This window comes from Aspergillus ochraceoroseus (assembly GCF_002846915.1).
Source record: "Aspergillus ochraceoroseus IBT 24754 chromosome Unknown P175scaffold_2, whole genome shotgun sequence".
NCBI classification, from domain to species: Eukaryota; Fungi; Ascomycota; class Eurotiomycetes; order Eurotiales; family Aspergillaceae; genus Aspergillus; species Aspergillus ochraceoroseus.
Genome location: NW_024468477.1, coordinates 256,910 through 271,313, shown reverse-complemented (window position 1 = coordinate 271,313; position 14,404 = coordinate 256,910). Strand labels below are relative to the sequence as shown.

Sequence of the window (14,404 nt, the reverse complement as noted above, 5' to 3'; positions counted from 1 at the left end):
AAGGGCCGCGGTTGCAACGATCAATTGCTCCGAGTGAATCCAGTTTTATCTTGAGATTCCACGGGTGTTGTCGAATAAAACTCGTGAAAAATCCATCCCACCCCACAGCGGCAACTTCCCGCAAGTCAAGTACCCAGAGTGGTGGTCTTTTAATTGCGCTGAACTGAATGTCATCTTTTGTACGACTTGAAATAGTCATGAATAGCCATATGAACTTTCCGGCAAGACATCCTTACGCGCAATGGGTAGACTTTTCCCACCAACATTCGCGCCATGGGCATTACTTCCTCGCACCGTTCCGCGTGGGGTGAGGTTCATAAGATAACACTTGACATACTCTGGCATGTTCGAGAAACAAGACAGATATCTCATTGATGCCTTGGTTTGCATGGTATATCGATGCCGCTGGGATCACCATAGATCTGCAAATGACATTAGCCTTGGTGGCATCAGACATTGAAAGATCTATTCTCTACAGCCTTCTCATTCGACTGTCTTAGGGGATAGCAATTATACTGCCAAACCCATCACGGAAATTTATACGCCACGAATCCGGTTCAAACACTTCTCCCGCGGACTTTGTCCCCTACTGTAAGCCGGTGCCTTGGCAGCTTAGCTCTTACTTGTAACGTCTCCGGGAGCAAGCTAAATAAAGAGGATAGATCCGAAGTCAACCGAGATCAAGGGCTTTGTTTGAACGCCTCTTACACCCCGTCGAGTTTCAAATTTCGGCCGTTCTTAATGTTGATATTATATCCGGAGTCCTTGGCTTTTCCGCACCAAGAGACTCTTGGAAAAAGCCATTCTAAGCGTAGTGTAAACGTCGTACCCTCATTATACTAGTTCGAAGGCTCTGGCCGTTACCGTTCAAGTTTCCGGCTGGAACGCCACATGCCAGGAATAAATTGCAAAACGAAACGGGGATATTACGGAATAGACAACTACTCTGCTATACATTTCAGCTAGGAGACCTTCCCCGCGTTGATTGATTATCCTGCTTCAACTAAACAAGCAAGACCTAAAGGGAAGAATAGCCGATAGCAATTGGTAACTAACTAGTTCTTCCACCATTGAGAATTCACATTCCTTGACTAGCCGTTCCCCCCTTAGTGATGAAGACTCTGCTAGCAGAAGTTAAGTCTCCTACAGCTTGCCCTGGCCCGCATTCGATGGAACGCTGGTCTGGACGACGCTATAGGCCGAGGCAGACGCAATGTTCTTGCCCTGGAAGTTTGACAGGAAGCCGGTGTCGCTCTGACTAAATGTGCCAGACGTGCCAAAGCCGTTTACCTGGCAAACATGGCCCAGATACGTCGAGCAAACCTGATTAGTGGTCGAATCGGGAGAGGTAAAGAGCTGGCCGTCCACCGGGGATTGCACGATAGTAGGGATATTCTGGAACACGTTGCCCTCGGCCAGAACGTATCCACCCGATCCGATCTCAAAGGCATGGCCCGACGAGTCATACCAGTAGTTGTTCACCTAGTCGCAGTTAGAGCTGTGACATCCCTTTCATTCTAGGAAACTCACCGCATGGAGAAGGGTATTTCCCTGGATCTTGGGGCTGCGGCCACTCATGCGGTAGATGTAGTTTCCTTTCATGGTGACCAGATCACTCGATCCATCCAGGTAGATGCCCCAATAGTGGTATCCGTCACAGGTAGCGGAGTATGAGCTGACACCATTGAAGTATGAGTTGGAGATAGTAACCCGGTTTGAAGCACTGGTTCCGAGGACAAGATGCTGACGCCCAATGCGAGCAGTCTGGGGTGCCTAAAGTTTAGCTATCCACTTTACTTCACCAGGGGGTCTTCCAAAAGGTATCCACATACAGTGACATGATCAATCCACACCATATCTGCGTCATTGAGAGTGATTGCATCGCCGCCCCACACATACTTCGGGTTAATATCCGTGATAGCGACGTTTCTATTGCGAGGATTAGTCGCGAACGAGAGAATAAATGTCTAGGAAAGTACTTGCTGGATAATAATATTGTTTGCTCCACTGACAATGCGCAGGCCCTTGCCTTTAATAACACCACTAGAACCTGAACCAAGCAAGGTCTTGTCCGAGTTCACGGTGATTCCGAGGATACCGGCGTTATCGCTCCATAGAGGTCAGCCTTTCTTTGCTTGGGCTGAAATGAATCGGGGGCAGATAATTCTCACTAGCTGACCGAAACCGACGGCGCACTCGACTGATAGTTCGTGCACCAACTGTTCAAGTTGATCGCCACCTGACAAGCAGATGCAGTCCCCCACGGTGCGCATCCAGTGCCTGTGGTAGTGCCTTCAGTCCCAGTAAAGTCAAATCTATCGTAGCGTTAGCATGTATAGAAACCGTCTCAGGCATCTACATACGTCTTGGTGAGAACGATCACACGCGCCGAGCTGTCTCCCAGGTAAGAAACCAGCTCAGCAGTGGTACTAGGGTACACAGGTGTTGCGCTGCCACCTCCAGTAACCCCCTTGGCGAAGCCCTCTGCAGCTCCAGAGACACTCACAGCACGGACGTTGGAGACCAGCGCCGCAGCTGCAAACAACAATTTGAGCTTCATCATAACTGACTGCATTCTCAGGCGTCCTTCGAAATGCAAGCTTAGGAATGGTATATGAGGAGCAGTTGGGAGCCATGTCCTCCGCTTTATAGGTCTTCATGAAACTCATGGCTGATACTGGGACACCTGGGCCTCCTTCCTGACCCCTGTGGCGTTCTGGGCCACTTCCTTTCAAGCTATATGCATGACAGCTAGTATAAACCTCGCAAGCTGTTTCGCCATCATTGGTGGCCTGGAGAAACTCTTGATTCAGCGGGCTGTATCCGCCCGGGGTGGTGTGAAGAATCCATAAATGCCGATAGGTGGACCGACTTTCATTCAAGTGGCCGGCAGAGGACTCAATAAGCCCCAAATTTTCCGACAACGGTTACTTACTAGTCCTCATCTGCTCACCTGTTGAAGTGCACTGTTACTGTGTACCAGAGCCTGCGCATAAGGGCACAAAGGAAGAGTACCCCTCGGAATCGTTGTCAAGGGAGACTATAAAGCTATCAAGGGAGGTTTCACTGAGGAGCTCAAGCGGCATTATTGCCTAGTAATATGGGTTGGGGAATTTATGCATACCACTTCATAAAAGGGGAATTCCTTCCACAGCGTATCCTCAACTCTGGCGTCAAGGTCAGTTGAACTCACAGCAAGCACTGTACGAAATCTGCCCGGGCATCTTCCACATCCGGCGTACGATCTGTCGAACATGGCCATCGAAGAGGGGAAAGAGGGCATCATTATTATGGAACGGTTAATCTCATGTAAATGAGCAGCTGCCCACTTAGCCTTGTATCAGGAATACCACAGCCACGTTATAATATGTCAACTTTACCGTTCAGCTAAAAAGGTGTCAAGACGGTCATTTCTAGCTAATCTGTGGGCCAATATAATACTGTATCAGCTAGAAATGACCGTCTTGACACCTTTTTAGCTTAACGGTAAAGTTGACAGAATCGTAACAGGCATGATATACCGCATTCACATGGAGGCCACTGCGTCGGCGCTGGGTATTAGAATAAAGTATTAAGATCCTCCATAGAACCTTCTCAGTGAAAGCATACTTCCAGGTCCAGTAATGCGCTCCCTCAATTTGCCACAGTAGATCGGCATGGGAGTCTGGTCTTACTTAGTATCTCTAACCCTACATCGGCACAATAAATTCTATGACGTGGAATATGACTCCTAAGCAATACAAAAAGGATTTACTAGATTTTTCCTTTCGGAATTATCTCAAAGTTAATGCACCACAGGGTTCATTTGTCATCTCATGATATCGCAATACCAAAGATTATTAATGCCCTGGATGCGGGATTTGTCAAGGCACACACTCCAGCCCTATAAAATGGTACAAACACCGATAGCAGTGAACCAATTTCTTCTACAGTACTCATCACTCAACTACTACTCATCTAGTCACAGTCATGGCTAATTCAACTTTCCAACAACCCCACGGCGAGGTGAACGCCCAAATCAACTTCCTGTCCCCCCCCGCAGATGGTTCCGCGCCTTTTGCATACGTGGAGAACCCCCCAGCAGGCCAGCCTCAACAAAATTATACAGAGGTCACCCATACTGTTTCCGTGCAGGATGTTCGCGGACACGAAGCCGAATACAACTTAGACAAGGATGCGTTTCAACTGTATCAGCAAGTCCCTTCCGCTATGTCGTATGAGGCGTTTGACTCGGACGAGACAGTACGAACAACATACTATGCGGAGATTGAGAAATTTCTCCTTGAAAACGTGGCCGGCGCACAGAAGGTCGTCATTTTCGACCACACAATTCGCAGACATCACCCCAATTCTCATCGACAGCCTGTGAGCTTTGCGCATGTGGATCAAACGCCGTACGCCGCGGAACAGCGCGTGCGCCACAGTATCAACGATCCCGAGGAGACGGAAAAGCTGCTCCAGGGTCGATATAGGATCATTAATGTGTGGCGCCCCTTGAATGGCAAGGTGGAATCGATGCCGCTGGCTTTTGCCACTGCTACCTCTGTGAAGCCCGGGGATCTTTCTGCTATCCAGCGGCGATATCCTAACTACACAGGTGAAACCATGGGAGTTAAGTTCAACGCTGAACAGAAGTGGTTGTACTGGTCAGGGGTGGATGATGATGAACGGATTCTTATCAAATGCTCAGATAGTAAGGAAGGGGTTGCTGCAAGAGTGCCACATTCCGCATTTCACGATCCTCGCTCGCCGCAGAATGCAAAGCCGAGGGAGAGTATTGAAGTGCGTACTGTGGTGTTTGGCTGAGAATTCGCTTATGATTAACAAGTTATGGCGACTGTATGCCATCTGTACAGTACATGCAGAGTAAATTAAGATCACAGGTCAATCTGCTTTGCTTTATTTCTGGACAATATTTTCCAATTTATAAAAGCAAGAAAATATGCCGTGAAATTTCTTTCTTTTCTTATAATCATGACTCGTTTATATAGTGATGAAGGTCGTCAAACTATGATGGTAGAGAGTTGACCGAAATGGATTCAATTGGGTCTAACTAGGAAATAGAGAGAAGGAGAGATGCTTGGAAGAAGCATGGAGATCTAGAAGGAAACAGTGGCTTAAATATACTAGATAGTCACATGTTATTATCTTCTTCTTTATAGTAATGCTACTTTATAGTAATGCTGGTTATATTTATTAAGTATAGTACTCTAATATACCCTCCTTAGTAATATATTTATTTTATAAAGCTATTTAGAGTCTATCTCTAACCTACTAAAATCTAACCTCTTAATAAATTTATTAAATTTTATAATTAGTAGTATCTTAATTAATTTATTAATAATATTATTCTCTCTATTAATTATTTATAATTAAATTCTACTATTTTTAATTATTTCTTTAATAAAGAAATAGTAAATATCTATTTAATAAAATATAAATATATAATTTAGCTTCTTTATTAATATAATAGTATTTATAGAATTAATATATAAAGATATAATATTTTTTATAAATTATTCTAGTTTAATAATTATATATAGCTTTTATAATTATATAACTAGCTTTATTACTATATTCTATATAATAAATTTAGTAATAATTAAATTTAAAGTAACTAGTAATTACTTTACTAATCTTTATATAATTAGTATTTTAAATATAAAAATATAAAGCCTTTTATTAATTTCTTATCTTTTGTCACGGCGACCACGTGACATGCAACCACTGTCGGATATATGATGATCCTAGGGGTAGCTCAATGGAAGCAGGTGATCGGATATATTGATGTGTGTATGTCTGTTGGGGGGTTGTGTGCTTGCCTAAGGCCTTAATATAGGGTAATAACCCCCCCTTTACTTACTAAGTACATCACAAGATACCCCTTTAATTTAACATACTCCCTCAGGTTTAAAGGATTTCATCTAGTTTGAACCTATAACTATATAATTTAAGACGCCATCCTTATCCTAGATAGGTTTAAACTATATCTAGTAGTAGGTTATCTATTAACTTTAGTCTTTCTACTATCCCTAAATCCTTTATAAATACCTTAAAGCTTTAGTAGGATAGCACCTTAGTTAATCTATCTATAATTATCTTAGTAATAGAATAATATAATACTTTTATCCTTCCCTTCTAGACTTTTTATCTAATCTAGTAATTATAGATATCTATATGGCATAGCCTTATATTTAGGTAGTTAATTTCCTTATTTATTAATTAGATAGTTTATATATTATTATATTAAATATTAATAGTTAGATTCTCTAATTCTACCTAAATTTTATCTAGTAGATATTTAATAAAGATTCCTTTCTTTACTATATATAATAATACTAATAATTCTACTTTAGTTATAGAGATTATTATAGTTACTTACTTACTAGCTTTTTACCCTATTATACCTCTAAATAACTTTATAATATACCCTTGTGAGCTTCTCTAGTCCTAATTATCTATAAATAAGATATTATTATATAACAGGTAATTATCTAAATCTCTAAGTTATAGGGCAAGTTTATTTATTCTTTTCAAATATTATAGGTATTAATCTACTTTAGTATAATATTCTTTACTAGGGTTTATAAGGTACTATGTCACGGCGACCACGTGACATGCAACCACATGCCGAACCACATGCCGAACCACATACCCAGTAACCGAGGGTAATCGGGAGAACGGCAACATTCGAGTCGCCTGCGCCGCGCCGGCGACTCGACTAGGCAACATAAATAGCAACGCAATAACCCCCGAAGTGCTGAGAGACAAGCACTTCGTTTTGTTACTTCCAGTACCTTCCTACTATCCTCGTACTCCGTGTAGCTTTGCTTCCTTTACCAACACTACCCATACCCAAGCGCCTCGCCAGTGAGACGCTTACAATTCGAAGTGCTTCTTTACCAAGCGAAGCAACATGGCGAGTACGAGAAGGACTACCCGCTCCTCCTCCCAAGGAGTGGCGGATCCAAACTCCATGGAATCTACAACCATGGTTCCGGAAACCATTATCGAGGAAGGTTTAACGGCACCAGCGACTCTCCAGCGCCAACCCGTCGAGTTGACGGAAGACGATAAGCTGTGGCGCATGGCCCAATACATGGCGCAAGCCATGCAGACGGGTAGGGAGAAGGTGCCCGAACCCGAGTTCTTCAAGGCACGAAACCTGAAGGAACTTGGTGTCTTCCTGGAAGACCTCCAAGACTACTTTGGGTCGCAGGGGAAACTCTATGAGAGCGACGCGGCCAAGGTCCGCTACGCTACGGGTCGCCTGAAAGACGACGTAAAGCAGGCGTGGCGCTCTAAGCATGGAGCGAACCCCGAAGGACTCACCTATTCAGAATTCACTGAGTTCCTGCGGAACTTCCTAGAACCAGAGAGAGACCGCGGGCAGACGGCGGCTCACCGGCTCCTACACATGAGACAAGGACCACAACAGAGCATACGAACCCTGATAACCCAGATGGAGGAGTTCGTCCCAATGATCGAAGCCGATCTTGAAGGATTCCTCTGCCAGCTAGCCATCCAAATGGCCCGGCCCGAATTGCGCAAGGAAATCCAGCGGGACGCGACGACGCCGCGAAGTCTAGCCGAAGTCGCCGAACTGGGGGCAAGGTACGAGAAACTTCAGAAACAAGAGAAGCAGGAAAAGCCAAATGGGATACAACCAAACCAACCCCTGGGGTCTCGTGTGTCGAAGGATGACTCAAGGAAGAGAAAGAAAGATGACGGCGAAGCAACGAACCCCCGACCGAACAAATTCCAGCGGAAAGAGTCAAAGGAGGAGTGGCGGAACCGCCAGAACCAAAGAAAGGAAGGCCGATGCTACCAGTGCAATCAAACCGGTCATATCGCAAGGAAATGCCCCCAGCGCAGAGAAGGCGCCGAGGGGGCAGGAGAATCAGAGGACCAAGACCAATGACGGTCGAATGCTCCAGAATCCCTAGTGCTCCAACAGGACGAAGAGGCGCCGGCGGGACCCCTCCTAGCCGCCGTAGCCATCCTGGTGGGCAAGAAATGGGTCACGACAAGGGCGCTTATGGATACTGGAGCGAACGAGGACTTTATCTCCTACCGCTTCTTGGCTAAAGAAGGAATAAACCTCGACAAGACAAAGATGGAGCAACCCGTGCGTTTCGCTAACGGCTCAACGGCGCCGTGCTACGCGAGATTCCAGGCGAAGAGCCGAATCACGGATAGCCTCGACGAAACTAGAGAATTCGACATGGAATACCATGTAGTAGATTTGGAAGAAAAAGAATACCAACTGATCCTAGGGCGCAGCTGGCTGAGCCCGGTCGACCCCGACGTCTCCTTGGCGGCGAACACCTGGCGCTACCGAGGGAAAAAGTTGAAGATCAAAATCGAATCGCCCAAGCGATTCAAGAGCACGATGAGGCAAGGACTCACTATGCTGGTCTTGAGCCAACCACGCGACGACAGTGGTGCGACGGGGGCTCTCCCCAAATGCTACGAAGAATGGAAATCGGTATTCTCGGAGAAAGAGGCAGAGGCGCTCCCCTCTGAAAAAGCTAGTCATGACATACCATTAGTCGCCGGCGCAGCGCCACCGACGGGCCGGCTGTATAGTATGTCAAGGACGGAGTTAGCGACCTTGAGGGAGTATATCGATCGAATGTTGGAAAAAGGATGGATCCGGCCCTCAACGAGCGCAGCGGGCGCGCCGGTGCTTTTCGTGCGAAAGGCCGACGGGTCGCTACGGCTCTGTGTGGATTATAGGGGCCTGAACGCAATTACCATCAAGAACCGATATCCCCTCCCACGAATCGACGAACTAATGGACCGACTGGTCGGAGCCAAACGATTCACTAAACTGGATCTGCGAGACGCCTACCACCGGATTCGCATCCGTCGGGGCGACGAGTGGAAGACGGCGTTTCGCACGAGGTATGGACACTATGAATATCTAGTCATGCCTTTTGGGTTGTGCAATGCCCCGGCTACCTTTCAAGCATACATCAACGAAGCAATGAAGGGGATCCTGGATGAATTTTGCATAGTATATCTGGACGATATCCTGATCTACTCACAAACGGAGGAAGAGCACGAGCGCCACGTCGGCGAAGTACTGTCGCGCCTCCGGAAGCATAACCTCTACGCAAAACTTTCGAAGTGCAACTTTCACCAGGAGGAAGTACATTTCCTTGGCTTCATTGTGGGAATCAAAGGAATCCGAATAGACCCCGAGCGGGTGCGCACCGTGGGCGACTGGCCGGAACCACGCTCGTTCCACGACATTCAAGTATTCCTGGGATTCACGGGATATTTTCGAAGATTCATCTACCAGTACTCCAAGATTACCGCCCCACTGAGCGACATGCTAAAGGGGATGGTAAAGGGGAGGAAGAGCGGCCCCTTCAAGATGACAGAGAACGGTCGAAGCGCCTTTGAGGCGCTGAAGCAGGCGTTCTCTGGACCCCCAGCGCTGCGGCATTTTGACCCGGAACAAGAGATACTCCTGGCAACCGATGCATCAGGTTTTGCAATTGCGGGAATCCTAATGCAACGCGATGGCGCCCAGTCCGCGAAGACACGGCGCGCCGCTTGGCAACCCGTGGCCTTCCACTCGAGGAAGCTGATCGAGGCGGAGAGGAGGTACGAAACTCATGACCAAGAACTACTAGCCATAGTAGAATGCTTCAAGGTATGGCGCCACTACCTCGAAGGCAACCCGCACGCGATACGCGTGCAGACAGATCACGCGAATCTGAAATATTTCTACACCACTAAGACTCTGAATCAACGCCAGGCCAGATGGGCCGAGCTCCTAGCGGCATACGATTTCCAGATTGAATATCGGCCTGGCAGCCTCAACCCAGCCGATGCGCCTTCGAGGCGAAAGGATTACGAACCTGCCCAACGGGATACAGCCGAGGGACTCTTGCCTACGCTTCGGGTGAAGCTAGGAGGTTCACGGAACGATCGAGGTGGGAGTAGGATGGTGGCTCCCCGAGAGACCCCGATCGTGCGGTCAAGAGGTCCGGAACTTTTGACCCAAAGAACGCTAGCGCGAAAGGCGGCTAGCAACGAGCAAGCCTGCGGGACGCCATCGACCACTCTGCGAGACTTACTTCGGGAGACACAACGTGGGGACGCCCACGCGAGTCGTATTCGGAGCAACGCCAGCGAGGAACGCCCGGCACGCCGGAGGCACACTCAAACGGCGGAGAAACCACCCGAACAAGAAGTGATGAAGCAGCTCAGGGACGACGCCGAACAAAGGCAAACTCGTGAGGATAGATGGCGCGTCGACAGCGATGGGCTGGTGCGACGCGGTGAGGCCATCTATGTTCCTTCCGATCAAGCAGTGCGCCAAGAATTGCTGAGGGTGCACCATGACGACCCGTACGCAGGCCACTTTGGTCGAGAGAAGACATTGGACCTTGTTAAACGAAAGTTCTACTGGGATACCCTGCGACGCGACGTCGAGGAGTACGTAAAGAGCTGTCCAATCTGCCAGAAGATGAAGGTGCCTAGACGGCTTCCACCGGGCCAGCTCGCGAAGCTCCCGGTGCCAGAACGCCCTTGGCAGGACCTGACTCTAGACTTCATCGTAGGCTTACCGCCGTCGATGCGAAAGGGGCGCGTGTACGACGCCATCCTGGTAGTCGTGGACCGATATACCAAGGGAGCCAAATACCTCCCAACAACAGGGAATGTTAATGCTGAGGAGCTAGCTGACATGTTCATAGAAGAGGTAGTGCTCAAAACAGGAGCGCCGAGGAGCCTGGTAAGCGACCGCGGCTCGCTCTTCACCAGTGAATATTGGACCCAGCTATGCCAAGGGCTACGAGTCAAAGGACGACTAAGCACTGCATTCCACCCACAGACAGATGGCCAAACGGAACGTCAGAACCAGACGTTGGAGACCTATCTAAGGACCTATATTGGTTACCAACAAACTGACTGGGCGGACTGGCTAGGCATGGCGGAATTCGCATACAATAATGCGAAAAATGCGTCGTCAGGAATGTCCCCTTACGAGGCATGGTATGGCTACCAGCCGGCGCTACCCGAGCTTGCCGACGTCGGGGACTCCGGCACGGTCGCAGCAGTGGGAGAACGACTCGACCAACTACAAGCAAAACGCCGTCAGCTGGAAGAGAGCCTGCGCCACGCCGCCGAACAGCAAGCAAGGAGCTACGACAGGAGGCATCGCCCAACCGAATACCATGTGGGCCAACGGGTGCTACTGTCTACGAAGAATATCCGCACGTGGAGGCCCAGCAAGAAGCTGGACACCAAATACGAAGGGCCATTCGAAATAGTTGAGGTAATAGGCCGACAGGCGTACCGCCTGCGACTACCCAGGTCATATGGGAAAATCCACCCGGTCTTCCATGTATCACTCCTCAAGGAATGGAATGCAAGAGACGGCGACTTACCGGCGCCACCCCAGCCAGTCGTCATCGACGACGAGGAAGAATGGGAGGTGGAACGGATCGTCGCACAACGAAAGCTATACGGCAAAGACCAATACCTGGTCAAATGGAAAGGATGGCCAACGTATGAGAATACTTGGCAATCAGCGGAAGACTTGGAAAACGCACAAGATATCCTGAACGAGTTCCGCCACGCAAACGAGACACGGGCGAGGCGCCGGCGAAACGCCACGAAATAGTGAAACGCGAAAATAATAAGTCAATAAGGGTTAAGGAACCAAAAAGACTACAGAGGCGCACCAACGGCGCTACCCTTCCTCTTTTTCCCACCGGGTTTTGAGGTTTAACGGGGGCACACTACGGGCGTCAAGGAACCTTAAAGAAAACGACTTGATTTCACTATGCGAAAATAGAAACAGCGAGCGCCTGCGCCGCGACATCGGTAAACCCCTAATCGTCATAACCGTCCCAAACCTCCTCGTCGCTGTCCTCCAACTCTATCATGCCGCCCCCAACACGCTGCACGTTGAGCAGGCGAAATAGGTTGCGGTTAATGGACCGAAGCAACCTCTCCGACTGGTCCTCAGTCTTGAGGCGACGAATAAAAACCTGGGTGGCGTGGGTCCAGCGAGCACAAGCCGCCACGCCCGCCGCCCCGCCAGACATCGCCTGGATCTCGCCAAGACTGGCGCGCACAGGCGGGATCACAGGGAAACACTTTTTATGTAAGCGGGCACAACGAGTACACCGCTGTCCTGGGTTCGGGCGCACGCAGGAACGAACTTCCACAGGGCCATTGTCCGTGTGCCACCAAGACTTCGCGCAACGCAGGCAACACGGCGTCCACGCGACGGCGGACGAGCCAGCGGGAGCAACCGGAACGGCCGGAGCAGCCGGAGCCACAGCAGCAGCGGGAGCGACCGGAGCCGGCACAACGACGGGAGCCGGCGCAACGACGGGAGCTGGCGCGACGGCGGGAGCTGGCGCGACGACGGCGGCTGGAGCAGCTGGAGTCGCCGCAGCGGAAGAAGCGGAGGGGGAGACGGCGGGAGTCACCACAATGCTAGGAGTGGCCACGGAGGACAAGGGGGATACGGTCCCGCCAGACGACGAAGCAGCGACAGCGGGAACCACGAGGGACGCACCGGCAGCGACAGGGGTCGCGGGCGCCACGGTTGGTATAGGTGCGGGGGGGTTCGCCGCGGAAGCCTACAAACAGTCAGCACGATAGACCTGCGCCGCCAGAACGAAGGCACCTACAGAGGAAGAAGTGGTAGCAGCCAAACGGGCCCTCTTCCGCAGAGACGCGGCCAGCGCGGCACCGGATAGAGGACGCTTCGAGGGAGCCATGAAGTCTATAACACAGTTAGCCATCGCCACGACGCCTAAGCGACGACAACCCACCTAGCACAATGTGTCAACCTATCAGGAGGTACTTTTCAGAACGTGGATCGGGCTAGGAGGAGTACGCGCGGAGGAGCGTTCCCCTACGATATTTATACTACAACAACACCTTCGCCTACTACTAGTGCACCCAGCGAACCGCCTACTCCTATCCATTGTCCTATTCAAAGCGAAACATGATGCTATTCATATCCTATTCAACAAAGCGCAATCAATGGAGGCAGTGTTACGCGCACTATTATTATCTCCAGTGTTGAATGAAAAAGCGGGTTGTGTTACACCAACTAGGGCTAGCTCCTCCTTGGCAGAGCGCCAAGCCGGATCGGGCGTAGCGCACGCGGCGCGCGGACGCGCCGCCAAGGGGAGGGGAGGCAATTGTCACGGCGACCACGTGACATGCAACCACATGCCGAACCACATGCCGAACCACATACCCAGTAACCGAGGGTAATCGGGAGAACGGCAACATTCGAGTCGCCTGCGCCGCGCCGGCGACTCGACTAGGCAACATAAATAGCAACGCAATAACCCCCGAAGTGCTGAGAGACAAGCACTTCGTTTTGTTACTTCCAGTACCTTCCTACTATCCTCGTACTCCGTGTAGCTTTGCTTCCTTTACCAACACTACCCATACCCAAGCGCCTCGCCAGTGAGACGCTTACATACTAGGATAGCTAGAATACTATAAATATAATATCTAGTTAAGTTATAATTATTATATATATTATAGATCCTACCTTCTATTAATATTATTAGGTATATAGGTAAGATACTCTATCTTAATCTTTCTAGGGCACTATTTTTACTAATATAGGAGTAGTATCTGGACCTTCCTTTCTATCTACTAGATTAGCAATCTTATTAATATATATTAACTAATCTAGCTAGATAAGCTTATTCTCTCTATCCTGAGTAATCTCTATTTCTAGGAACTATTACAGGTTATTTCCTCCTATTATCTTAAACTAGTCCTGAAGCTCTTATATAATAGCCTGTATTTATACTAATAATTTTTAGTAATAAATAAATATAATATTATCTATATAAAAGAATATTAGGATCCTACCTCTAGTAATATAATATAATTTATATAGGATAAGTTCATATCCTAGTAACTTTAGGACTTTTTAGAGAGTTATCTACTATAGATAAGGGGACTATTTAAGTCTATATAATACTTTCTTTAACTTTAATACTTTGCCTAGTTTTTAATATTCTAGAAGTATTTCTATATATATTTCCTTATTATTATCTATATTAATAAATATATTTATAATATTATATTACTTTAATTCTAGATTAAATTAGGCTATTATTACCAGGAAGGTTTAAAAAAATCTTATTACTAGAGTTATAGTATATAGATCCTTTATTAAATCCTCTTATTAATCTCCTCTTACTACTAGGTATACTTTATATTTAGTTAAGTTGCTACTTTAATTACTTTTATATATATATACCTATTTATATTCTAGTACTTTTATATACTTAGGTCTATCTACCTCTACCTATATTTTTATTATTTTATAGCTAGCTAGGTAGTCCTACTCTACCTTTATAAATTCTTTAGATAATAAGTAATTTTTAACTTAGTAGTA

At 47.8% G+C, this 14,404-nt stretch overlaps 2 protein-coding genes across 2 annotated transcripts; one reads left to right on the top strand and one right to left on the bottom strand.

Annotated features, from left to right (window-relative positions):
• Positions 1 to 671: 671 nt before the first annotated feature.
• Positions 672 to 2,830, bottom strand: P175DRAFT_0127887 (polysaccharide lyase family 1 protein). The gene is made up of 6 exons (XM_040892393.1): positions 2,364 to 2,830; positions 2,172 to 2,315; positions 1,984 to 2,109; positions 1,833 to 1,929; positions 1,531 to 1,764; positions 672 to 1,482 (listed from the first exon to the last, which is right to left on the bottom strand). Exons 1-6 carry the CDS (start codon positions 2,573 to 2,575, stop codon positions 1,144 to 1,146), a joined length of 1,152 nt encoding a protein of 383 aa, XP_040753678.1. The 5' UTR covers positions 2,576 to 2,830; the 3' UTR covers positions 672 to 1,143.
• A 1,097-nt stretch (positions 2,831 to 3,927) lies between these two features.
• P175DRAFT_0498821 (uncharacterized protein) lies at positions 3,928 to 5,186 on the top strand. Its single transcript, XM_040896588.1, has one exon. The coding sequence runs from the start codon at positions 3,970 to 3,972 to the stop codon at positions 4,804 to 4,806; it is 837 nt and encodes a 278-aa protein (XP_040753677.1). The 5' UTR covers positions 3,928 to 3,969; the 3' UTR covers positions 4,807 to 5,186.
• The last annotated feature ends 9,218 nt before the right edge of the window (positions 5,187 to 14,404 follow it).

What these genes read in the sequence shown, in the direction of transcription:
- P175DRAFT_0127887 (XM_040892393.1), bottom strand. Translation starts at nt 2,575, where the DNA reads ATGCAGTCAGTTATGATGAAGCTCAAATTGTTGTTTGCAGCTGCGGCG. An exon ending in CCGTCGGTTTCGGTCAGCTA is followed by an intron (nt 2,110 to 2,171) that starts GTGAGAATTATC and finishes ACCTCTATGGAG; the next exon opens with CGATAACGCCGGTATCCTCG. An exon ending in GAAATACCCTTCTCCATGCG is followed by an intron (nt 1,483 to 1,530) that starts GTGAGTTTCCTA and finishes AACTGCGACTAG; the next exon opens with GTGAACAACTACTGGTATGA.
- P175DRAFT_0498821 (XM_040896588.1), top strand. Translation starts at nt 3,970, where the DNA reads ATGGCTAATTCAACTTTCCAACAACCCCACGGCGAGGTGAACGCCCAA.